This window comes from Myxine glutinosa, chromosome 5 (genome assembly GCF_964187855.1).
Source record: "Myxine glutinosa chromosome 5, kmMyxGlut1.1, whole genome shotgun sequence".
NCBI classification, from domain to species: Eukaryota; Metazoa; Chordata; class Myxini; order Myxiniformes; family Myxinidae; genus Myxine; species Myxine glutinosa.
Window position 1 is genome coordinate 25451538 of NC_136265.1, and position 26167 is coordinate 25477704.

Here is a 26167-nt window from a genome sequence, read left to right on the forward strand (position 1 = left end):
GGCCTTGTTAGTGTTCAAATCTGTGGCGAGTCCAAGTGTCCGCTCTGCTGCGTCATTGACAACTGGGAGTTTGGCCACAACTTCCTTGCCATGACGATAGCTGGCTGCGGTGGGCCACTGTGCAACGGGGAGCTTGACAAAACTGGAGTCAATACCCAAGAGTTCAAACATGCTCCAAGAGTCGTAACCAACAAAGTCTTTGAGGGCTTTACTCCCCAATTGCTGTGAGGCTGGCATCTCCTGTATCATGTTATGTGCAGTCCCATGGTACCTGAGCATAGCCCTTCTCATAGTCTGCTTGTCAGATGACGTTCTGTCCGAGAAGAGTGCCAAAGAGACCAATCTCTCTGAGAGGTACCACAAATGGTTTTGTAGCTTCTCTCGGGCCACAGTCACAAAGGACAGAAATTTGGCAGGCCACTTTGTTGGATTCTTTGCGATACTGGCCTCAGCCTTGAGGAGGTTCTTCATCAGGTACAGGTCGTTAGATGGTGCATCTGCAGCACTGGTACATGTCAACCACGCTTTAGTGTAGAAGACTGACATGAATGCAGCGAGACTGGTTATGTCTTCCAGCTCTTCGGGTGTGTAGATATCTCCCAGCTGCCGACGGTCCTGCAAGTCCTTCACTACAAGCTCGACTGCATCCTTTTTGCTAGACTGAAGGTGGCTGGTTTCCTGCAGATGTCTGTGATACCCATGGTACTGGAGAACAACCAGTTCCCCTGTTGGTGGATAAGGGCCAGTGAATCCCTGGTTTCCTGGTCGATTGAAGATGGGGGGACACTTTTCGAAGAGCCACAACACGGTCTTGGCTTTTGTATCCATGCCTAAAACGTTATAACAGTTATAAAAACTGGACAATACAAGGTTGTAAAAGACAATTTAAAGTAAATTTAATTTGATTAATGGTTATCCTATGATTAAAAAGCAAAATTTTCAATTTTCTTCCATAAATATGCTTGAAATTTCAGACAAAAATTAGTTTTTTGGATAAAAGTGGTATTGAATTGTGTCACAGACATTGTTAAGCTATCCAATCATCCTTGGCTTTCAATTCTGCATCTTTTGGTACCAGAATCAACTCTGGGGGTCAAACACAGCTTGAGAAATCGTCAATTTAGGCATTTTTTGAGTCGTCTGTAACTGTTGCTATGGTAACGGGCTGTCTGACCGTAAAACGTCAATATTTTTGAATTTTTTTTTCATGATTTTGTTCCTGATACTCACTCACAACTTTTAGGTAAATTACATTGAATTAGGAAAATCACCTCCGATTTGGCCCAGCAACCCTCTTATGGTTAAACTGCCGAAATCAAGACTCTGCTCACCTTCACTCTTTCATTCCTCTTTTCTCCCGCCTCTGGAACAAACTTCCTCACTCTCTTCAATCCTACTCCTCCCTCCAGGTCTTTAAAACAGCTGTTCACCACCATCTCTCATCTTCCCCCAGCCTGGGCATCCTCCGTCGTGCGAAGTCCTTCCTCGGCACACCTGAGCTCCTCACCACATACAAGGCTTTCATCCGCAGCTCAATGGAATACTGTTCTCCCCTATGGGCCGGTGCTCCTGCCTCACACCTAGCTCGGCTTCACGCTGTTGAAACCAAAGCTTTCAGAATTATTGGAATCTCCCGCGATGAAGCTATCTCTGAGGGCCTTTCACTCACTCACCGCAGGCAGGTAGGTGGTCTTTCTGTCTTCTACCGACTCCTCTCCGGCCTTGCACCCCCAGCTCTCTCTGTGCTCTGTCCCCCAAATATTCCTACAGGTCGCACAAGATCTGCCAGCAACCCTCTGATGGTTAAACTGCCGAAATCTCGGCTCTCCGCTCACCTTCACTCTTTCATTCCTCTTTTCTCCCGCCTCTGGAACAAACTCCCTCACTCCCTTCAATCCCACTCCTCCCTCCAGGTCTTTAAAACAGCTGTTCACCACCATCTCTTATCTTCCCCCATCCAAAACCTTGATCTTTTCTACCCCCGCTAATTCACCCCAGATCCACCTTGTTTGAAATTCCAACTTCTTTCCTGGAAGTCCTGGCAGTGTCCATATGTTTTATACCTCTCCCACTGCCCCCTTCCCACGCCCCCCTCCCCCAAAGCCCTCGCCCTCTCTCAGATCTCTCGATGTCTCCATGTCTCTCGGTCCCTGCTCTCAAATGTTGTGTTTGTGTCCTTCCCCCTCTCTCCCCATCTTGTCTACCGCTCCCTATGTTATATGTTTTATGTGTCGGTTTGTCTTTCTGTGTGATTAATGTTCGCTCTTTCATGAGCCTCGAACTTGTATACAAAAAAAAAAAAAAAAAAAAAAAAAAAAAAGCCAAAACCTTCATCTTTTCTACCCCCGGTAATTCACCCCAGATCCACTTTTTTGAAAAACCGACTTCTTTCCTGGAAGTCGTAGCAGTGTCCATGTGTTTTATCCCTCAAAGTGAGCTCCATCATTAGGAAATGGAAATAATATGGAACTACCCAGACTCTTCTAACAATTCCTATTATTATTAATGACTGTAATTACTATTCTTATCTAACAATTACTGTTATTATTGTTGATATAATTATTTTCAATATTACCCATCTTTCATGGCTCAGAAGTTCAGTCTGTTGCCTCATTTATCAGCCATGATCTTTCTTGGGCAATCTTCATCTCAAAGTTGGCCTCCTTTTTTCGAAAACTTTTTAGATCTCTACTCGTGTTTTAGAAACAATAATCGATTTGTTCCGTATCAAATCTGAAATATTCAACCATGAACAATGCACGGAAGGAGCACACAACTAACAAGTCACTCGTTAAGAATTTGTGACATTGAAGGTTTCATTTATTTAAACTTTTCTACCTTTCTCCCCACTAGTGTATCTTATAGTGCTTGTAAAAGTAAGTGTTACACAAAGACATGTCAACCGACTTCCAGGTGAAGTCTTCAAGAAAGTTTAACTTTCAATCTTCACTGTTTTTTAAAAAAAACATCCCATAAGTATTTTTAATTTTTTGTTTGTAATCCTCAGAGAGAATGAAGCCAATCTTCAGCATGTCTTCCACCAAGAATAGCTGGACATCCAGCAAGAGATCTTTGCAGCAACGCACGAAGAGCCGCTCGGAAATGTCGAATAATTTTAACCAGAAATGTAGTTGTGGACAGATACACGTGAAGAATCACTGTTGTGAAAATATACACGAGTGCACCGTGTGCAACAAATCATTCAATTCGATATCAACGTACAAGTTACACACGAGGACACGTTCTGGTGAGATGTTCAAGTGTCATGTATGTTCTAAGTTGTTACATTTGATATCGATGTATCATGATCACATGAGGATCCAGGGTGATGAAAAGACTCATACGTGTCGTGTATGCAATACGTCGGAATCATTGTACTTGCCACTCATGAGGACTCCCACAGTGGAGAAGGGCAGTTTGGGTGTTTACACCTCCCCTGTGAGCGATTCCGAGCGGGAGGGTAAAACGAGCAGGCAGACGCACAACCCTGGCATACACCTTCTAGGCACGACTCCCCTGAGTGTCATCGGTGACCCCTGTCGATCAGACAAGGCCCTATGGCCTATTGGGGAAAGCGAAATAGCTGACTGTAACAAAAATATGCCAAACAATGACAATCAGTCACATAAAATGACCAAAGGGATACAGAACCCTCGTAGGCTGAGGCCTAGGTCTGTGTGGCCACACCGAGAAGCCGAAATGTGCGCTGAAAAAGATAATGACTGCACCTTCTCCAGTGAGGAGAGGGAGCCCTGCCTCACAATAGGACAGAGCTCTACACCAAAGCTAAAAGATAAAAAGGTGTTGCCTGTTCTACAACCAACAGCTACTATGTTCCAGACGAATCAGAGAGGATTAAATGAACAGAGCTGCAACTTAGAGGAGAAGCAAATAATCCCCCAGTGGAAAGCATACTCGACGCATGAAGCATGGGGGACTAATGGCAAAGGAGAAAGATTCAACAATCATTTGAAACGCACAAAGCTGTCAGCCAAGGCTGAACAAAGTTTCACAACTTGGTTCATGAATAATGATCCTTTACCGAAAAAGGAGGTGGAGATTTTGAGTTCTGGGAGAACTTCCTCCCACCTTCTGACACCTGCATATCGAGATAACAACCAACGAGAGAAGCCGTATAATTGCAGTGTATGCAATAAATCATTCAGTCACAAGTCAACCAGACTCGCACATATGAGGACCCACACAGGGGAGAAGCCGTATGCTTGCAGTGTGTGCAATAAATCATTCCGTCAGAATTCAACCAGACAGGTACACATGAGGATTCATACCGGGGAGAAGCCATTTCAGTGCCGTGTGTGTCAGAAGGTATTCCGTGACAGGTCAACCTTCCGGTGTCATGTAAGAATCCATACTGGAGAAAAGCCGTACAAGTGCAGTACGTGCACTAAATCATTTATTTGTCACTCAAACTACCAAACACATTTGAGGACTCACACTGGGGAGAAGCCATATCAGTGTTGTGTGTGCAACAAATCGTACCGCACCATCTCAGCCCGCCAGGTACACATGAGGACCCACACAGGGGAGAAGCCGTATAAATGTAGTTTGTGCAGTAAATCATTCAGTAGAAATGACCACTGTTGGAGACATATTCGGACACATCTGCGAGAGAAACCATTCACGTGCAGTGTATGTAATAAATCATTCACCCAGAGCACTACCTGTCAGATACACATGAGGATTCATACCGGAGAGAAGCCATATACATGCCCCTTGTGTCATAAAGAATTTCGAAGGAATGACACATGCCAGACACACAGGAGGACACACTTGAGAAAATTCGTACCAATGCACTTGATGTGATGGATCATTCATTGATGTTATAGCCCACCACGTACACCTTAAGACTCGCACTGGTAGTTTAGGCGTTTGCTTGTGGAAATCTACCTGTGAGCGATCCTGAATAATGGCAAGCCATTAAGCAAACCAGTGACAACGAGAACGGCACTCTTCGACGTCACGACGTTGACTGATGTGCCTCCGCCCACATTACATCATTATAATACTTGTATCAAGTTTGATTTAAATCTATTCAGCTGTGCCCAAATTAGCACATTTTTACCTGACATGACCTTTGACCTATTGACCCCAATATTTAATCAGTTCATGTTTACATCATTATACATACCTGTACCAAGTTTAAATTTAAATCCCTTCAGCTGTTCACAAGTTCTTACATTTTTACCTGACATGACATCTGACCTGTCTTTGACCTCTGGACCCTCAAAATCTAATCAGTTCATCTTTACATCATGAGACATACCTGTACCAAGTTTGAATTAGATCACTTCAGCCGTTCTCAAGTTATAGACCTATTTCAGATTTGACCTTTGACCCCAAAATCTAATCACTTCATCTTTACAATAGTATACATACCTGTACTAAGTTTGAATTAGATCACTTCAGCTGTTCTCAAGTTATAGACCTATTACAGACTTTGACCTTTGACCTATGACCCCAGAATCGAATCACGTAATCTTTACAACATCATAACTATCTGTTCTCAGTTTGAATTAGATCACTTCAGCTGTTCTCAAGTTATAGACCTATTACAGACTTTGACCTTTGACCTATTGACCCCAAAATCTAATCGCTTCATCTTTACATCATTCTACATAAGTGTACCAAATTTGATCAGAATCCCATCACTGGTTCACAAGTTATCATTGTAACAGTATTTTTTATCTAACATGTCCTCTGACCTTTGGCCTTTGAGCTCATGACCCCAAAAATCTAATCAGTTCATCTTTACCTCATCAAACATACCTGCACCAAGTTTGACTAAGATCCCTTTAGCCGTTCTCAAGTTATCCTGGTAACGAAAACCTATCACGGACGGACGGACGGACGGACGGACAATCTGAAAACATAATGCCAAAGCAAGCAGGGAGACAAACAACCCTGGCATATACCGTCTTGGCACAACCCCTCCGAGTGCTATCAGTGACCCCTGTGAAGCAGCTGAGGTCCTTCAGCCTCTTGTGGAAACCAAAATGGCTGGCTGTGACAAACATATATCAAACGATGACAATCAGTCACAGAAAATGACTAAAGGGACACAGTCTCAACGTAGGCTGGGGCCTAAGTCTGTGCGTCCACACCGAACAGCCGAAATATGTGCTGAAAAGGATAATGACTGCACCTTCTCCAGTAAGGAAGGGGATGGCTGGCTCACGATAGGACAGAGCTCTACAACAAAGCTAGAAGCTAAAATGGGGTCGCCTGTTCTACAACCAACAACTACTAGGTTCCAGTCAAATCGGAGAAGATTAAATGAACAGAGTTGGAGCTGAGAGGAGAAGGAAACAATCTTTCACTGCAAAGCGTATTCTGTGCATTAAGCATGAGGGACTAACGGTAAAGGAACACCTTGGCTTTACCAAACTAGAACGGCACTCTTCGACATCACAATGTGGACTGATATGCCTCGGCCCACATTATTACATCATTATAATACTTGTATCAAGTTTGATTTAAATCCATTCAGCTGTGCCCAAGTTAGCACATTTTTACCTGAAATTACCTCAGACCTTTGACCTATTGACCCCAAAATTTAATTAGTTCATATTTACATCATTATACATACCTGTACCAAGTTTTAATTTAAATCCCTTCAGCTGTTCACAGGTTCCCACATTTTTACCTGACATGACCTCGTCTGACCTTTGACCTCTTGACCCCAAAACCAAATCAGTTAATCTTTACATCATTATACATATCTCTACCAAGTTTGAATTAGATCCCTTTAGCCATTCTCAAGTTATAGACCTATTACAGATTTTGACCATTAACCTTTGACCTCTTGAACCCAAAATCGAATCATTTAATCTTTACATATCGTACATACCCATACCAAGTTTGAATTGGATCACTTCAACAGTTTTCAAGTTATAGACCTATTACAGATTTGAACTTTGACTTTTGACCCCAAAATCGAATCACTTAATCTTTACATCATTATACATATGTGCACCAAGTTTGAATTCGATACCTTCAGCTGTTCTCAAGTTATAGACCAATTACAGACTTTGACCTTTTACCTTTGACCTCTTGACCCCAAAATCTAACCAGTTCATCCTTTACCTCATTATACATACCTGCACCAAGTTTGACTAAGATCCCTTTAGCCGTTCTCAAGTTATCCCGGTAACAAAAACCTATCACGGACGGACGGACAGCCAGAAGGACGACCTGAAAACGTAATGCCTCCAGCGACTTCGTCGGCGGAAGCATAAACATTTTGAGTTCTGGGAGAACTTCCTTCCACCTCCTAAGACCCGCAAATGGAGATAACATCCGAGAGAAACATGAGATAAGTCTTACAGGTGTCGTATGTGCAATAAGTCACGTATTTGGTTCGCAAACTGCGAGACACACATAAGGACTCACACTGGAGGAAGCCCAACGACAGAAGAAGGCACTTTCTGAAGTGTAAGAAGATGTCCACGTTCCAGCACCTCAAAAATGACGTGAAGAGAAGCGGGGAGAGAGGAGCGCCACCAACATCGTGTCAGTCATCGTTGGAGCAACTGGAAATAATGTCGCAATGTAGAAGAATATTCCACTGAGATTTTTCCACTGCAACGGATATGGGTAACAAGTGTGATGAAGATGAATCCTCCTGAGACTTTTCTTCGGAATACTGTAATAGAGGTTATCTGGGGTTAAATAACAATTCTCAAGACCCTTGACTCACCCCTTATAATATACTAGCCGAAAGCACCCGGCATTGCCCGGGTTCTTTTGGAATGAATTTACTACTATAATTCAGCTTTTACTCGTGGCCGTAGAAGATTGACTACTATATTTCAGCTCAGCTTTTAATTGTGAAATGGGCCTAGCCCGGCCGATGCAGCCTCGACCGGCCTCACCACCTAGCCTATAACCTTCCCGGGGCCCCTCCCGACATTTTTGGTTCTTTTTGAATGAATTTACTACTATAATTCAGCTTTTACTCGCGGCCGTAGAAGATTGACAACTATAATTCAGCTCAGCTTTGAATTGTGAAATGGGCCCAGCTCGGCCGAAGCGGCCTCGACCGGCCTTGCCACCTAGCCTATAACCTTCCCGGGGCCCGTCCCAACATTTTTAGTTCTTTTTGAATGAATTTACTACTATAATTCAGCTTTTACTCGTGGCCGTAGAAGATTGACAACTATAATTCAGCTCAGCTTTGAATTGTGAAATGGGCCCAGCTCGGCCGAAGCAGCCTCGACCGGCCTTGCCACCTAGCCTATAACCTTCCCGGGGCCCGTCCCAACATTTTTAGTTCTTTTTGAATGAATTTACTACTATAATTCAGCTTTTACTCGCGGCCGTAGAAGATTGACTACTATAATTCAGCTCAGCTTTTAATTGTGAAATGGGCCCAGCTCGGCCGAAGCGGCCTCGACCGGCCTTGCCACCTAGCCTAAAACCTTCCCGGGGCCCGTCCCAACATTTTTTTATTGGAGGTTTCCTCCTATCTTTCACCGTTCAGGAGATTAGCTTGCGCAGACAAACAAACAAAAACTTTCTTTTATAATATAGAGAGAAGAGATAATCAGGATTTAACCTCTCCCCTTCAAAAGGGAAGAGGAGGAGGAGCAGAAGAAGTCAGGATTGGGGGTGAGGGCCGAGGGGGTAAGGTGAAACGACCTGGTGGACCACTGCCTGCTTAAGCTCCTCAAGGGAAGAGTGGGAATGAAACGACCTCTGGAAAGCAGTTGCATAAATGGGAGAAGTGAGTTACAAAGGAGTCAGGGTGTACAGCCAACCTGCATTTTGCAAGTTTAACCAGGAGAAGGTTATTGGAAGAAGGCATGCACTCTGGGCAGGAAGGGTCAGAGGACAGAGAGCGAAGGGAACAACATCGGAAAATATATGGTAGGAAATAGAGAGACCACGACCTATCAGCGATGTGAGAGCAACAGTCCTGATGTTCTGCCTCCAGCGTTTCAAATAATCATACAAATATTTTTGGCTCCTTTAGAAGCTTTGTGAGCCATTTTAGATAAGAAGCTCTGTTGTGCACACGCATTATAGCAGTTCACATGCCCCGAAGATCCTTGTTTCTATGGGTTTCAATGCATGCACAACCAGCTTTTTGTGGGATTACATCATTTTGAAAGTCCCGTATTGCGGTTAAAGCGAAGATCTAAAATACCTCAATCCACAAACACGTATCCTGTTAATGTGATTCACGTAAGGGAACAAACACTTTCCTCATCCCACAATATAAGGAGACAGGAAAATATTAAAAATTAAGAACTCCAGAGATTTGTCGGAATTCCCACGAGATCGTCAATGAAGTTTCTCTCCGATAAACAAACCCTTTAGTGTACGCACTTCTTACCTTTCAAACACGTCTTCATTACACGGAGTGAAAACAAGTGGAAATGTCAGGAACAAATCCCAATGTGATGTGGAAGAGCGTGTTCGACATGAATATGAAGAAACTTGTGGTGTCGATGAGAAATGTCGTCTTCAGCCTGCAATGGAATGGACAGAACAAGCTCCTCCAGGAGCCTTAAATAATTGTTCATAAAATAATTTGGTGCTTTGGTCGATCGGACTCTGTTTAAACGAGTTTTCATCTACACAAAGCTATGCAATTTTTGTTAATATTATTATTGTTATTATTATTATTATGACAGTTTATGCTTTGATTTGTTTTTTGTTCATCTCCGCCACCAAAGGTGGATGGAGGTTATGTTTTCACCGTCTGTCTGTCTGTCTGTCTGTCTGTCTGTCTGTTTGTTTGTCTGTCTGTGAACAAAATATCTCAAAAAGTTGTGTACGGATTTGGACGAAACTTGGTGGACCGGTTGAGTGTCGGACAAGGACGATTCGATTCGATTTTGGTGAAGATCTGAATATGGATTCGGATATGATAATTATTTAATTTTCCAACTGATTCTTCACCATTGAGGGATCGGGCGAAAAGCGATATATATAACATGATATTTTAAAAAGTTATGGACGACTTATGACTAAACTACGTGAATGAGTTGGTCAGGTGACGAGAACAAGCCGATTAGATTTTGTTTCAGGTCCGAATCTAGATCCTGCCTATCATTGGGATACAAAACAAACTGTTCAGCCCGGAGGAGGTATGTGCTCTACGAAGTGTCATTCTAGTTCAGGATTGTTTCTCATAAAAAAAAAAAAAATGCAGTAATAATTAATAATGTAATTTAATAAAAATTTATAATATAATTTGTTTTTTGAAAAGAATTAATAAAATACCTTCTTGAACATGATTTTTTTTGGGTTTTGGTGATTATTGATGTTTTATTTACCTTTGATGTGTGAAAATTCACAACACAGAAGATGTTCATCTTATTGTTTTTCTGATTAATTTACCATTTCATTTGTTTCACTTTTATATGAATTGTTTTGCTTTATAAACAAAATGTTTTTTTTTTCTGTTTTGGTAAAAGGTATTTTAAAATGTTTCGTTAAAAACGTCCTCATTTGGTGATGTTTTATCATCCCATTACACTTGAATTGTTGGAATTTTATTTCTTATACACATAATAACATATGAAACGAGAAAGCGACCCAAAATGAAAACACCATCCGCGTCATCTTGGTATTCAAATTAATCTTGATGAAAACAACAGCTTAAAATAAAATCTAAAATGTATTAATCAGTGTTCTCCATGTTCTCATAATAAAGGTTTGTTGAAAAATTGATGATAAAAACTCAAATAGCAAAAAAGTTGAGGCATTGACAAACTCACACTCATACAAAACTAACAGAGGTGGATATTTTGAGACCAGGTTGGTCTCTATTGCATCTCCTGAAACCCACCCACGTGTGGAGATCGCAGTCAACAGCTTGCACACACATTCATGTGCACACACTCATATAATCTTCCAGCCCCCTCCACCAAGTCCCCAATTTTCAAGCCCATAATCCTCCCAGCCCCTCCAAGCCCCCAATCTACCAGCCCCCTCCTCTCTTCCAAGCCCCCAATCTACCAGCCTCCTCTCCTCCAAGCCCCCAATCCTTCCAGGCCCTCCTCCAAGCTCCCAATCTACCAGTCCCCTCCTCTCCTCCAAGCCCCCAATCTACCAGCCCCTCCTCCAAGCCTCCAACCTACCAGCCCCTCCTCTCCTCCAAGCCCCAAAATCTTCCAGCCCCCAATCTACCCGCCCACTCCTCTCCTCCAAGCCCCCAACCTTCCAGCCCCCTCCAAGACCCCAAATCTTCCAGCCCCAATCTTCCAGCCCCCAATCTACCCACCCCTCCTCTCCTCCAAACCCCCTAATCTACCAGCCCCTCCTCTCCTCCGAGCCCCTTAATCTACCAGCCCCTCCTCCAAGCCCCCAAATCTTCCAGCCCCCAATCTACCCGCCCCTCCTCTCCTACAAGCCCCTTCCTCCAAGCCCCCAATCTACCAGCCCCCTCCTCCCCTCCAAGCCCCCAATCTACAAGCCCCTCCTCCAAACCCCCAAAGCTTCCAGCCCCCAATCTACCCGCTTCCTCCTCTCCTTCAAGTCCCCAATCTTCCAGCCCCCAATCTACCCGCCCCTCCTCTCCTTCAAGTCCCCAATCTTCCAGCCCCCAATCTACCAGCCCCCTCCTCCCCTCCAAGCCCCCAATCTACAAGCCCCTCCTCCAAACCCCCAAAGCTTCCAGCCCCCAATCTACCCGCTTCCTCCTCTCCTTCAAGTCCCCAATCTTCCAGCCCCCAATCTACCCGCCCCTCCTCTCCTTCAAGTCCCCAATCTTCCAGCCCCCAATCTACCAGCCCCCTCCTCCCCTCCAAGCCCCCAATCTACAAGCCCCTCCTCCAAACCCCCAAAGCTTCCAGCCCCCAATCTACCCGCTTCCTCCTCTCCTTCAAGTCCCCAATCTACCCGCCCCTCCTCTCCTTCAAGTCCCCAATCTTCCAGCCCCCAATCTACCAGCCCCCTCCTCCCCTCCAAGCCCCCAATCTACAAGCCCCTCCTCCAAACCCCCAAAGCTTCCAGCCCCCAATCTACCCGCTTCCTCCTCTCCTTCAAGTCCCCAATCTACCCGCCTCCTCCTCTCCTTCAAGTCCCCAATCTACCCGCCCCTCCTCTCCTTCAAGTCCCCAATCTTCCAGCCCCCAATCTACCAGCCCCCTCCTCCCCTCCAAGCCCCCAATCTACAAGCCCCTCCTCCAAACCCCCAAAGCTTCCAGCCCCCAATCTACCCGTTTCCTCCTCTCCTTGAAGTCCCCAATCTTCCAGCCCCCAATCTACCTGCCCCTCCTCTCCTTCAAGTCCCCAATCTTCCAGCCCCCAATCTACCCGCCCCTCCTCTCCTTCAAGCCCCCAATCTTCCAGCCCCCAATCTACCCACCCCTCCTCTCCTTCAAGCCCCCAATCTTCCAGCCCCCAATCTACCTGCGTCCTCCTCTCCTTCAAGTCCCCAATGTACTCGCCACCTCCTCTCCAAGTCCCCAATTTCCAGCCCCCAATCTACCTGCTTCCTCTTCTCCTGAAAGCCCCCAATCTTCCAGCCCTCAATATTCCAGCTCCCCATAAACATAAACTCACAATTATTTTGCAAATAATGTATGTGTATATATATATACATTATATATGAGAGAGTTGAGGAAAGAAATGAAAAAGGGGATGGGGTCGTTTGTGTATGTATATTGCAAGCTGGAATTGTGCATTCTCCATTTCACCTTCTTTCCGTCAGACCCTTTTTGTCTCTCAAATTAAAGATGAAAATCTGAAACAAGAATCTTGGGTTTTATTTTAATTCAAGTGATTCTGGTGAATCAGAGGAATGTTAAAACTTGTATAATACTTCCGGAGTATCGATTCACGTGATGTGATTCGGCGATTCAAGGTACGGGAATGGGATAGAGTTCGTGCCGAGGGAGAGTGTTGGAGACGAAGTGGAACCGAACGTGGTGTTCCCTCGTCCTGAGGGTCATGGACAGAGACCACTCGAGCTGCGCCCGTGATCCGAGCTCCTCGGACTCCAAGTCGGGCGATGATGGAGGGAACAGAGGACGTCCGGGAGGAGATGCTGGGATCTGCGGGTTCAGGATCCTGGACGTTCAGAACCTTCGTGATGGAGATGACGTCACGGACCAGGGACCAGGTATGGGGTTTCATTGAGGGGCAATCCATTTATTACGTACTCAACGAGGTGTTTTCTGGCATTTAATGAAAATATAATGGTTTTCTCCACAGGATTGTAACGAAAAACGTAGTTTTTGTGTATTAGCCGTATCTATGCCTTGGTCTTGTGAAGCTGTATGAATACACTGTAAATTCAACAATCCAAACTTGAGGGAAACGTTAATATTAATAATGAGAATAAAAAGAGTACGGTGATAATTGTGAGGAAAGATAAAGTGTGCTAATAAAGCGCGGCGTTACGCGCGCTGCTTGCGAGCAAGGAGGAAGCGGACAAGCGGTAACTTATAAGCGTCTTTATTTCAGGAGCTCACTGTAAGTGTAACACTAGCGCGCTCCGGGCTGCGCGCCCCGTGTATATCCTAAGGCCACGCCTACCCCTCGGACGTGGCCGCCGCCCACTTGGTGCGCGGAATGATGTCACCACGCCAGTGGGCTTTCGTGTCCGCCACACGCGCCCCCCCCAGAATTCCCGCGCACCTGGAGGGCCAGTTTGCGGGGCAGACGGATGACCCGGCCGAAGCGCCCCCTGGCGATCGGCGGCGTCCGGGGTGCAGGGATGCCAGGTGGGATGCCCACTGGCTGCCCCTGGGATGGGTGCAGGACCGGGGGGCGGCGGGGCTGGGCGGTGCCGGGGGTCCGCCCGCAGGGGAACGGCCCCGACGCGGGGGTCGGGCCACTGGCGGTGGATGGTCCATGTCGAGGTGGGCCGGCTTGAGGCGGTCTACAGAAACGCGGTCAGGAGTACCGCCGATGTCCAGGGTGAAGTGCTTCGCCCCGGTGTCCAGCACGTGGAAAGGCCCGTCGTACGGGGGCCGCAGTGGTGTCCGGTGGGCATCGTGGCGGACGAAGACGTACTCCGCCGTGCGAAGCTCCGGGGCGACGTGCGTCGGTGGGTGCCCGTGGGTGCCCGTGGCATGCCGTTGGCACCGGGGCGAACCTCTGGGCGGTGTCTTGCAGAGCGGAGCGCTGCTGTGCCGCGGACCATGGTGCCGTGGAGTCGGGGAGGAACTCGCCCGGCACCCGCAGCGGTTGCCCGAAGACCAACTCCGCCGCGGATGCGCGCAGGTCCTCCTTGGGCGCCGTCCGGAGGCCTAGCAGGACCCAGGGGAGCCTGTCGACCCAGCCGCCGTCGCGGAGGGTGGCCCGGAGCGCGGCCTTCAATGAGCGGTGAAATCGCTCACACAGGCCGTTAGCCTGGGGGTGGTAGGCCGTGGTTCGGTGCAGCCGGACCCCGAGCCCCTGCGCGACTGCCCCCCAGAGCTCCGAGGTGAACTGGGGGCCGCGGTCGGACGAGATGTCTGAGGGGGCGCCGAACCGGGCGACCCAGGTGGCGATGAAAGCCTGCGCGACGTCCGCCGCCGTCGTCGACGCCAAGGGCACGGCCTCCGGCCACCGGGTGGTGCGGTCCACCATGGTGAGGACGTGGGTGAAACCCCGCGAGGGGGGCAGAGGTCCCACCAGGTCCACGTGGACATGGTCAAATCGGCGTTGGCACCGTGAACGGGGCCAACGGGGCCTGGGTGTGCCGGTGCACCTTGGCGCGCTGGCACGCGAGGCACGTCCTGGCCCAGCCGCGGATGGCCTTCCGGAGGCCATTCCAGACGAACTTGTCGGCGATCAACCTTTGGGAGGCCCTCGCGCCCGGGTGGGACAGGCCGATGGATGGCGTGGAAACACCTGGCGCTGCCAGCCCGCGGGCACGATGGGGCGAGGCCGCCCGAGGGAAGACGTCGCACAAGAGGGCCGCGCCGCGCCGTCGAACGGCACCTCGGTGACGCGGAGGCCCGTGACGGCGGTCCGCAAGGCCTGGACGTCGGGGTCAGCGGCCTGGTCCGCTGCCATCCGGGCATAGTCGATGCCGAGGTGGACTGCGTGGGCGACGGCCCGGGAAAGGCAATCCGCCACCGGGTTGTCCTTCCACGCGACGTGCCGGATGTCCGTCGTGTACTCGGACACGGCCGAGAGGTGACGCTGCTGCCGGGCCGACCACGGCTCGGTGACCTTGCCCATCGTGAAGATCAGCGGCTTGTGGTCGACGAAGGCCGTGAACGCACGGCCCTCGAGCAGATGGCGGAAGTGCCTGACCGCCAAGTGAAGCCCGAGCAACTCGCGGTCGAAGGTACTGTAACGGCGTTCGGGCGGGCGAAGCTGCCGGCTAAAGAACGCCAGCGGTTGCCAAGCTCCACGCACCCATTGCTCGTGCACCGCGCCCACCGCGTAGTCCGAGGCGTCGGTGGTGAGGGCGATCGGTGCATCTGGCGCCGGGTGCGCGAGCATGGTGGCGTTAGCCAAGGCGAGCTTCGCGCCCGTGAACGCCGTGTCCATCTGCTCGGTCCAGGTAACGTCGCCTTTGCCCGGCTTACCTCGGAGAGCTTCGTGCAGGGGGCGCAGGAGCTGGGCGATACGGGGTAGGAACCGATGGTAAAAGTTCACCATGCCCAGGAACTCCTGCAGCCCTCTGATCGTGCGGGGGCGCGGAAACCCCTTCACCGCCTCCACCTTGGCCGGTAGGGGGACGGCTCCGTGCCTGGTGACACGGTGCCCCAGAAAATCGATTACGGCGACGCCGAACCGGCACTTTGCGGGGTTCACAATCGGGCCATGCTGGCCCAGGCGTTCGAAGAGCGTGCGGAGGTGGCGTAGGTGCTCTTCGCGGGACGCGCTGGCGACGAGGATATCGTCCAGGTAGACGTAGACAAAATCCAAGTCGCGCAGGACGCCTGAGCCGCATTCTTCAGACCAAAGGGCATCCGCAGGAACTCGAAGAGTCCGAATGGCGTGATGACCGCCGTCTTCGGGACGTCCTCCGGCCTGACGGGGACCTGATGGTAGCCGCGTATGAGGTCCACCTTTGAGAAGAAGGACATGCCCGCCAAACGGGCAGAAAAGTCCTGAATGTGGGGGACGGGGTAGCGGTCGGGAGTGGTGGCGTCATTGAGACGGCGATAGTCCCCGCACGGTCGCCATCCCCCGCCGGGCTTCGGCACGATGTGCAGCGGCGACGCCCAAGCACTCTCCGAGCGCCAAATGATGCCGAGTCGCTCCAGGGTAGCGAACGCCGCTTTTGCCACCGCCAGCTTCGTCGGCTCGAGGCGGCGTGCCCGGGCGTAGACCGGTGGCCCGACGGTGGGGATGTGATGGGCCACCCCGTGCTTGACGGCCCCCGCCGAGAAGGTGGGCCGCGTGAGGGCCGGGAAGCCGGCGAGGAGGCGGGTGAATGCGTCCGCTGCCGGAAGCGTACAGATCAACGTGGCCGGAACCGAACCGTTCGGCAAGCCGCTTGGCAAGCCGCTCGGCGAGCCGCTTGGCAAGCCGCTCGGCGAGCCGCTCGTTGAGCTGCTCGACGAGCTGGGCAGCGCACAAGCGAGCGAGCTGAACGTCTCGGCCTGGACAAGACGTCTGCGCTTTACGTCGACTAGGAGCCCATTAGCGCACAGGAAGTCCGCGCCAAGTAGTGCCATGGGCACGTCGGCGGTGACGAACGTCCATCGGAAAACCTGCCCTCCGAACCGCAGAGAGAGGCAGCGTTTTCCGTACGTACGGATGGGCGTCCCGTTCACGGCAAGCAGCGCGGGGCCCCCGCCCGCGGCGTGCTTGTCTGACGTACCGGCGGGAACGACACTCACCTGCGCTCACGTGTCGCACAGGTAACGGCGCCCGGATAAGGTGTCCGTTATGAACAGCAGGCTGCTCGAACGGCCGGTGCTCATCGCCACTATTGAGCGCCGGCCCGGGCGTTTCCCGACCTGTTGAAGGAGCATGGCGGATGACACTGCCGAGCCTCGTGGCCGAACTTGGCGTGGAACCAGTACCAGGTGGTGGAGCTGGAGGAGCGCGGCTGGCTCCGCCAGGCCGGTGGAGTTGGCGGGTTTCCCCGCGGTGGCGGTTTTCGCCGCGGTGGTCACGAGGTGCGTATCAGCATGCTGCGTATGCTGTGTAAGCTGATGCTGTGGATCAGCATCATCAGCAGCATCAGCCTCGAGGTCCGTGACGGCCGCAAAGTACCTGTCCGCCTCGGCTGCCAATGCTCGGGGTTCCGTTAGCACGGTCCCGGCCAATGCGAGGCGAACCTGCGCTGGAAGTTGGCGACGGAAAAGCGCCCGGAATAGAGAACCGGGGGCTTCGTCGCCCAACAGTGACAGCATATGGTCCATTCGGACCGACGGGTGCGTGTCGCCGAGCTCGGGGAGATCCAGGAGGCGGTCGGCCCGTGCGTCGTCCGTGAGGCCGAACGTGGCTAGGAGTAGCCGCTTGAGTGCCTCGTACTTGTGGCCGTCCGGTGGGTGGCGAAGGACGGACACAACTCGAGCGGCCGTGCCGGGCCCGAGGGAGGCGACGACGTGACGGTAGCGCGTGTCGTCGCCGGTGAGGCGCAGAAGCTGAAATTGGGCTTCGGCTTGGACGAACCAGACTTCGGCCTGGGCCTCCCAAAATTCGGGAAGTTTTATGAAGTTGGCCATGGCAATGGCGTCGTGTGTGGAAGGATCGCTCCGGCAGATCCAACGTCGAGGGTCACCAGTAAAGCGCGGCGTTACGCGCGCTGCTTGCGAGCAAGGAGGAAGCGGACAAGCGGTAACTTATAAGCGTCTTTATTTCAGGAGCTCACTGTAACACTAGCGCGCTCCGGGCTGCGCGCCCCGTGTATATCCTCAGGCCACGCCTACCCCTCGGACGTGGCCACCGCCCACTTGGTGCGCGGAATGATGTCACCACGCCAGTGGGCTTTCGTGTCCGCCACACTAAAATGAGTTGATGACGTCAGTTATTTGGAGGCCCCGGGGAAATCGCGACAGTGTGGAATCCCCAAAGGGTAAATTTTAAATTATTTTGCAATTAGAATAACGATATCCTCACAGCCCCAAATCCTCACAGTCTCCCAATCCTCATTGCCCCCCAATCCTCACTTCCCCCCAATTCTCCAAACCCCCCAAACCTCACAGCCCCCATCCTCCCAGCCCCTCCAATTCTCCAAGTCACTCGATCATCAAGCCCCCCAATCATGGGTAATGAAGGTTGTGGTCAAGTTTCATTGAAATTTACCTCTTTTACCTCCCCCACCCCCCCAACCCCCTGTCCCATGCCTCCTCCCCCCAAGCCCTCTCCCCCCCACAGATCTCCCGATGTCCCTGTTCTCTGCTGTTGTACTTGTGTGCTTCCCTCTCTCTCCCCCATCTTGTCTCTCGCTCCCTTTATCATATGTTTTATGTGTCAGTTTGTTTTCATGTTGAATGTGTTAGCTCTCACAAGAGCCTCGATCTTGTACACACGTAAAAAAAGGTTTTTTCTATTTTTATACAGAATCGAGGCTCGTGCAAGATAACACATTGAACATGAAAACAAGCACAGACACATAAAACATACAATGAAGGGAGTGGGCAACAAGATGGGGAGGGAGTGGGAAGCACACAAGCACAACAACAGAAGAGAACAGGGACATCGGTAGATCTGTGGAAGGGGGAGGGCTGGGGGAGGAGGGAGAGGTACATGGTATAAAGCAAAGTAACACTTCAAGGAATTTCAGGAAACAAGTTGGGGATTTAAAGAGGTTGATTTGGGGTGTTTTAACGGGGGTAGAAAAGATCAAGGTTTTGGATGGGGGAAGATAAGAGATGGTGGTGAACAGCTGTTTTAAAGACCTGGAGGGAGGAGAGGGATTGAAGAGAGTGAGGGAGTTTGTTCCAGAGGTGGGAGAAAAGAGGAATGAAGGAGTGAAGGTGAGCAGAGAGTCTTGATTTTGGCAGTTTCACCAGAAGAGGGTTACTGGCAGATATTGTGCGTCCTGTAGGAATATTTGGGGGACAGAGCACAGACAGAGCAAGGGGAGCAAGCCGGAGAGGAGTTGGTAGAAGACAGAAATACCACCTACTTGCCTGCGGTGAGAGAGAGAGAAAGGCCCTCAGAATCAGCTTCATCGTGGGAGATTCCAATGATTCTGAAAGCTTTGGTTTCAACAGCGTGAAGCCGAGCTAGGTGTGAGGCAGGAGCACCAGCCCAGAGGGGAGAGCAGTATCCATTGAGCTACGGATGAAAGCTTTGTATGTGGTGAGGAGCTCAGGTGTGCCAAGGAAGGACTTCGCACGACGGAGGATGCCCAGTCGGCGACTGGCTTTGGAGGCCAGCTTGGAAATGTGGTTTTCCCAGGAAAGATCATGGCAGATAATGTGACCCAAAAGCTTGAGTAACAGAACTTCTTGGAGAGGATTGTTGAGAAAGTAGATGGGAGGGTTGGCCAGATGGTCTTTTTGGAGTGACAAAGTGAGAGTGTGAGATTTGTCAGGATTGAAAGACATGTTCCACTTGTTTGACCAGTTTGTGATTTTGTCCAGGTCTGCAGAGAGTGAGGAGGCTGCTGCCTGCCCATCTGAGGGATGGGATATGGAGCGGCAGAGAGTGGAGTCATCAGCAAAGAGATAGAGAGGATTTTCCAGGGAGTCGTAGAGATCATTGATGAAGTCCAGAAAAAGCACAGGGCCTAGAGCACTGCCTTGGGGAACTCCAGCCTGAACAGGAAGAGGAGATGGGAGAAAACCATTCAGGGCCACACGTTGACTGTGACCAGAGAGGAAGTCCACAAGCCAAGCTTGGAGGTTACCATGGATACCATAAGAGGAGAGTTTGTTGAACAGGGAGGGGTGCCAGACCGTATCGAAGGCACGAGATACGTCAAGGGAGACGGCTCTGATTTCCTGTTTGGCATTGAAGACCTCCATCCATTGTTGAGACAGCAGAGGCAGCATGTCCAGAGTCGAGTGACCTGGTCTGAATCCAAATTGATGATCCGAGATCAAGCCATTGGAGAAGAGGAAGGATTTCATATCAGAAGTGATGATGGATTCCACGACCGTGCTGATAATTGGGAGCAGTCTGATTGGTCTGCAGTTGCAAGGATCTGTTTTTGCACCTTTTTTGTGTAAAGCGGTAATGTTTGCTGATTTCCAAGCTGATGGAGTTCTTTAAAATGTTTAAAATCTTTAATCTTTATCTTTAATCTTTAAAAATCTTTAAAAAAATAACTTTGTGCTTTGTTTGAAGTGGATTTGTTTTTTTTTTCCCTGCAGATCCTATTGTGGTGGTGAAGGTGGAACCTGAATCTGCAAATGGTTCTTCTCGACAAGGTAAGAATCCAGTTAAATGTAATTATAAGGGATGATTGGAATTGTGAGATGGGTTATTTATTTATTTCAGTATACAGGGTGTCCTCGCTTGACGTCTGGGTAACGTTGTTTCGTTATAACGTCCACAATATTGAAATACCAAGGCTTTAAAGAACGTCATGATTATTTACCCATAACTCGCTATTGTGTCCCTGGACTGGTCCCTGTGTGTTCCCAGGGAACTGGTAATTCCCTGTTTGTCGTTAAAGGCGGCAAAAAGGGTTGGCGTCAGGAAGGGCATCCGGCCGTAAAACATTGCTACAAAAAGGGGACCGAAAAACAACGACCACGGTTCCCGAAAAAGGCCAACCCCCGCTTTGCGGGGAAAAATGGCCTCTAAAGGTGGTTTTAAACTCGCTATTGTGTCGTCTCGATAAATTTATTTCTGATGAGATAAATCGACCCATTTAACGTCGTTTCACTTAACCTCATGATTTTCAAGAACGAAACCACGACGTTAACCGAGGACCAAGTGTATATAAGTTTTGTCACTGTTTCCTTTGCTGTGCTGTGCCCTTGCTTTCCACAAAATTCCAAACATGTTACGAAAGTACACCCCGGCATGCAATGATCCCTCTCAATCTACACGTTCATATTTTACTCATGATGCAATGTAGTAACTGTGCAGCAGTGAATCCACATTCACCCGATATACCCGTGCAGCAGTGAAGCCTCATTCACTCGATATACCTGTGCAGCAGTGAAGCCTCATTCACTCGATATACCTGTGCAGCAGTGAAGCTTCATTCACCTGATGTACCTGTGCGGCAGTCAAGTCACATTCACCCGATTATACCTGTGCGGCAGCAACTGAAACTCTTTTGCAATTGAGATCCCAAGTAGTTCAGGTCTGCTTCACTTTCAACTGTGAATGATTATTTGCCAGACTAGGTTCACAACATTTCCGTTACATTGGGCCTTCCGATGTCAACTCTGGATCATGTGTTCATCATATGGAGGAGAGCGTGTCGCGTCAAAATTGAAAATGAGATTCAGAGAGTGCAAAATTATTCACATTTTGAGCCAAAAGATCCTTGAAACAAGGAATGGTGCAATATTTCGTCTGTGCTGATCATGGTGGTGCTGATGGTGCTGATCATGGGGTCTTAATGGTCCACGTCGCCCACCGGAAAGTGCCAACCACCAATTTGAAATTGAATAAATGGCTCCAAAATTAATCTCCATTCAAATTGGCTTTTGTGTCTTCCACAACTATTCTTTCCATGTGATTGTTGGGCAGTGTATTGTGCTCGGTGCGTGTTCATTTCTTCATTTGTGATTGATTTGGAGCAAATTGTTCATTACATATGACTAATGTTTGAAGTGAGATGTTGATTGCAAGAGTCTAGTTGAGTAAAAAGGTGACAAGTGTAAAGAGTGAAGTTCGATTTTATAGCCTGCGGAAATTGTTGTGTGTGTTCATGGAAATTCTTTCTTCTGGACATATGGGACGTTACTCATGGCATCAAACAGTTTCTGGCTCCTTATAGATGTTGAACCGTCTCATATCAGTGAGTGATTTCCTGGAGGGATGGGCTTGGAGAATGTTAATGAGTGGTCCATTTCAATACCAAAGCAGAATGTGAGGAAGAGGAAGTGCCTTTCACCATGCCGTGTACTATGCCATTCCAGTGTGTTGGTGTATCCCTCGTTACCTCCGCCACCAAAGGTGGATGGAGGTTATGTTTTCACCCCTGTCTGTTTGTCTGTCTGTCTGTGAACAAGGTATCTCAAAAGGTTGTGGACGGATTCGGACAAAATTTGGCAGAGATGTAGCGTATGTGACAGGGACGAAATATTTAGATTTTGGTGAAGAACCAGATTCGGATCCGGCTACTAGAATTTTAAAAGTGATTCTTCACCATTGGGAGATAGGGCCAAAAACGATATATAGCAGGATATCTCAAAAGGTTATGGACGGATTTGGACAAAACTTGGTGGACAGGTTGTGTGTGTGACAAAGACTGATCAATTTGATTTTTTTGGTGATGATTTATGGATTCTGATACGAGAATTATTTAATCTTTCAGTGATTCTTCACCATTGAGTGATGGGGCTAAAACAGATACATAGCAGGATATCTCAAAAAGTTATGGACGGATTTGGACGAAACTTGGTGGAGAGGTTGTGAGTGTGACAAGGACTAATACATTCGATTTTGGTGAAGATCTGAATATGGATTCGGAACCCTGGTGTTGGCTTAGCGGTTAGGGTGCCGGCTTGGGATCCTAGGGTCCTGGGTTTGAATCCCGGTCGATCGCTGAATTAACGCCAGGGGGGTTGACTCAGCCTGTCATCCTTCCGAGGTCGGCAAATTGAGTACCAGCTTGCTGGGATGAATGATCCCGGTGTGTACCCGGATTTAGAATAGGTACACCGTATCCCTGCGCATCGTAAGAGGCGACTAAGGGGTGGCGTCAGGAAGGGCATCCGGCCATAAAAACATTGCCTCAAACAGGGAACCATGATTGTCATGGGGCCCGCAAGGCTAACCCCCGCTCTAGCGGGGAAAATTGCCTTAAAACGATCATTCATTCATTCATACGAGAATTGTTTAATTTTTCAAGCGATTCTTCACCATTGAGAGATCGGGCGAAAAACGATATCTAACATGATATTTTAAAAAGTTATGGACGAGTTATGATTAAACTTGGTGGACGAGTTGGTTAGGTGACAAAAACAAGCCAATTAGATTTTGGTTCAGGTCCGAATCCAGATCCAGCCTATCGGTGGGATACAAAACGTAAACTCTTCACCAGGCGGAGGTATGCGCTCTACCAAGTGCCGTTCTAGTGTTTGGAATGTGCCAGTGTGAACATTGATCGATTGAAGAACCCTGGGATTTTGTGACAGTCTCTTACTTTTATAATGTCATGGTGTCTGTTTTTACAGATGTTTACAGGCATCTGGAGGTGAAACCGGAACATTTAAATGATCATTCTTCGCAAGGCAAGTTGTGAATTTCAACATTGTATCGGACCTAAAAATAGTGAATTTGTGAAGCATGCTAAATTAGTGATCATTTAAATACTCTATATAAATAATAATAATAATAACTAGCCGAAACGGAACATCCACGGAAGGGAGGATGTGGTGTATGGATAGAGTGTACCAATATGGATGGCATAGGGGATTTGCTTGTCCGAGTAAGAGTTAGGAAGAAAGATGAGAATGAAGAGTGCGTATATGAACAACGTATTTATGGCAATCTACTTAAATGACAACGCTACGATATACTTTTGAAAAATGAATGGATTCATAATAGGAATCGGCATAGCACCACTCTGGCCATTTTTTATGAGACTATATGGTGTGGGTTGGATTTGTGTGAACAAAATCAAGAAAAAGGCGACACTTTGTAGAATCCAACTTACACTGTGTATAAAGTGTCACCTCCTGACTTTGTATTTTATATTGTTAGAGACAAAACAAACACTAAATAACATAGCCACATACCAAAAACGTGTATTTTCAATTTTCACTTGTGCAAAAATGCTACTCACAATTACATCGCCTGTGCGTCGGCCTGTGATTGAGCCAGAGAGTTGGCCTGTGAGTCAACTTCCTTTCCAATGTCTGCAAGAATTGAAATACTGATTGTGAATGTGTAAAATTATATGAAAGAAGAACATGCATATCAATAGACGATGCCATTGAAAAGGAGCGCAGCTGTCAATAGAAAAGGATGTCTGACATCAATTTGACATTATTGCACAGGAAATGACAAAGAAACAGTTCATTTCCATCGGGTAATATTACGATGAGAGATCAGCCGATACCTTTATTATGTCCATCAGCATCCATGGCACTTAGGGAAAAAAAAAAACGTGGCATCAGCCAGCCGCAACCAACTATCACGTACCGTCTCGAAGTCAATGCCATCCTTTTATCTCTTCGTATACACCTCACTGATTTCTACCTTATCGTGAACAGGGTAAAGCCTACTTTGATAATCATGAACGGTGGCAGATGCAGGAGCGAAACGTAGGCGTAGGCCTCGGCCCTACCTATCCAGTTGTTTCCGTTGTGTAAGGGGGGAAAAAAACAAACATTTTGGCCTCAGACCTTTGAGAGTACGTCGTTCCGTGAACTTTTTGAACGGGTCTCGTATGCCATGCTTCGTCAACGTTGGGTTGTTTTTAAATGATTTGAAGGATTAACTTAAGCACCGTGAATAGAGCAGATACTGATGGGCTGCTGATCGGTTTCACTTAGTTGTTATCACAGTATATGGAAGAAATTATGGTAAACCCACCTGATGAGGTTAGCGTACACCGCCATCGATGACACCGGCACAAATGGCGGAATAGATGGATTCTTCTTCATCGCATTGCATCGCATTCTCTTCCTGTGAAACTGTTTCATAGAACTGTGTCGTTTATGTACATTTTAATTTTATTACATTCACGTAGTTTCACATTCTTGACTTCGTGGAGCTTCAATGTGGTTCAAAAAAATAAAATAAAGATGGATTCTTCTTCATCGCATCGCATTCTCTTCCTGTGAAACTGTTTCTCCATTTAACGTTTCCAAAATCAAAACTTCAAAAACTTCTTCACTTCGATTCGAAAAAACTTCAAACTTCAAAAAACGTTTCCAAAACGTCACTCCATTTAACTTTATTAAAATGACGATAAAGACCATTTGGTTCACACCACCCATCACACCACGCATCGCCTTCGCCCAGCAGACGCCAATACGATGGTGTCGTAAGATGGCGTCGTATCGGCCGATAAATCGGATGCTTTTGGGTCCCAAAGTCAGCGAATTCAGATTTTTCGAGTATGGCTGTATGTGATAAACAAAGAGCGCGGTTCGTAGATGGAAAATGCATTAGTGCCATGGGCATTGGGTCACTGGGTGCGGCGTAAAAGGGATAACAAAGTCGAGTCCTTACGGTATTATTATATAGATAATACAGCAGTGATTACATTATGAAGTGAGCAGCGCATTGTTATTTAATCCAATTGGGCACTGAATGACACTCTCGATCTCTTGACAAGTAGAGATGTTTTTGTCGATGCCATTTGAGTTCTTTGTTCTTATCTCAACCAAGTCAAGATTGGAACAACACCCTTCTGTTTGGATGTATGACGTCGACAAAGCCTTGTCAATGAAATCTACTGGATCACTGCCGTCACTTCCCAGGATACTCTGGTCTGGATGATGAGATCAACCTGTTTATTATTGATTGGAGATCTTGTTTGCCTTTCTTACCTTTCTTCAGAAAGGTGGCTGCATGAAGGTGGTTCCACCTTTCAAACCTATGTCTGGAAGTGACAGAAAGTTATAAAATGGTATCTTTGAGTGTTTCTTAACCAGCACATGGAACACAGAAAAACAGTTCATTTTTATTTCTGTGCAAATCATGTTAAGGCCCAAAAATGCTGCTCAAAGAGGGAATGGTTAACTACAAATGTATAGTAAGGTTGCGTCGGTCGGATAACTCTAGTCCGAATTTGGCGAGTCGCTGAGCGACCACGATAGCCCCTCATCCACTGTACTTCCTACCGGATCCCATATCCAGAGCTGTGATAAAGTACAGATTGAAGTTCTGGGTACGAGCGAGTATCATGTTGCCAGGCAGTCATGTGACAGATCTTACTTTTGGCAAAGCTCACCAAGTCAAGTGACCGCAGTCTTATCTAATCGCCAATTGCTCGATCAATCGGATCCTCTCAGCTGCCATATGCCACCGTCGTGGTGTTCGCAGTACAAGTCAAGAGACAAGTTCAATGTAACATGTATATTAAAACAAAAACCAGGGTGACTGGTGTGCTCTGTTCTTTATTTGTTGATGCTCTTGGGTGGCACTAAACAAGCTGCCGTGAGGTCGACGCCAACAACCAACCCCTCCTAGGGCACAGGGATGTACGGCT

General features: G+C 48.1%; 1 protein-coding gene across 1 annotated transcript in view; it reads left to right on the forward strand.

The window, feature by feature from the left end:
• LOC137428694 (uncharacterized) overlaps positions 1-26167 on the forward strand; it is a 111113-nt gene that overhangs the window by 77122 nt on the left and 7824 nt on the right. Inside the window, exons 11-14 of the mRNA XM_078777260.1 lie at positions 3008-4803; positions 12853-13093; positions 20193-20249; positions 23181-23237. Of these exons, the coding sequence (XP_078633386.1) occupies positions 3008-4803; positions 12853-13093; positions 20193-20249; positions 23181-23237 (2151 nt within the window). The remainder of the gene's footprint in view (positions 1-3007; positions 4804-12852; positions 13094-20192; positions 20250-23180; positions 23238-26167) is intronic.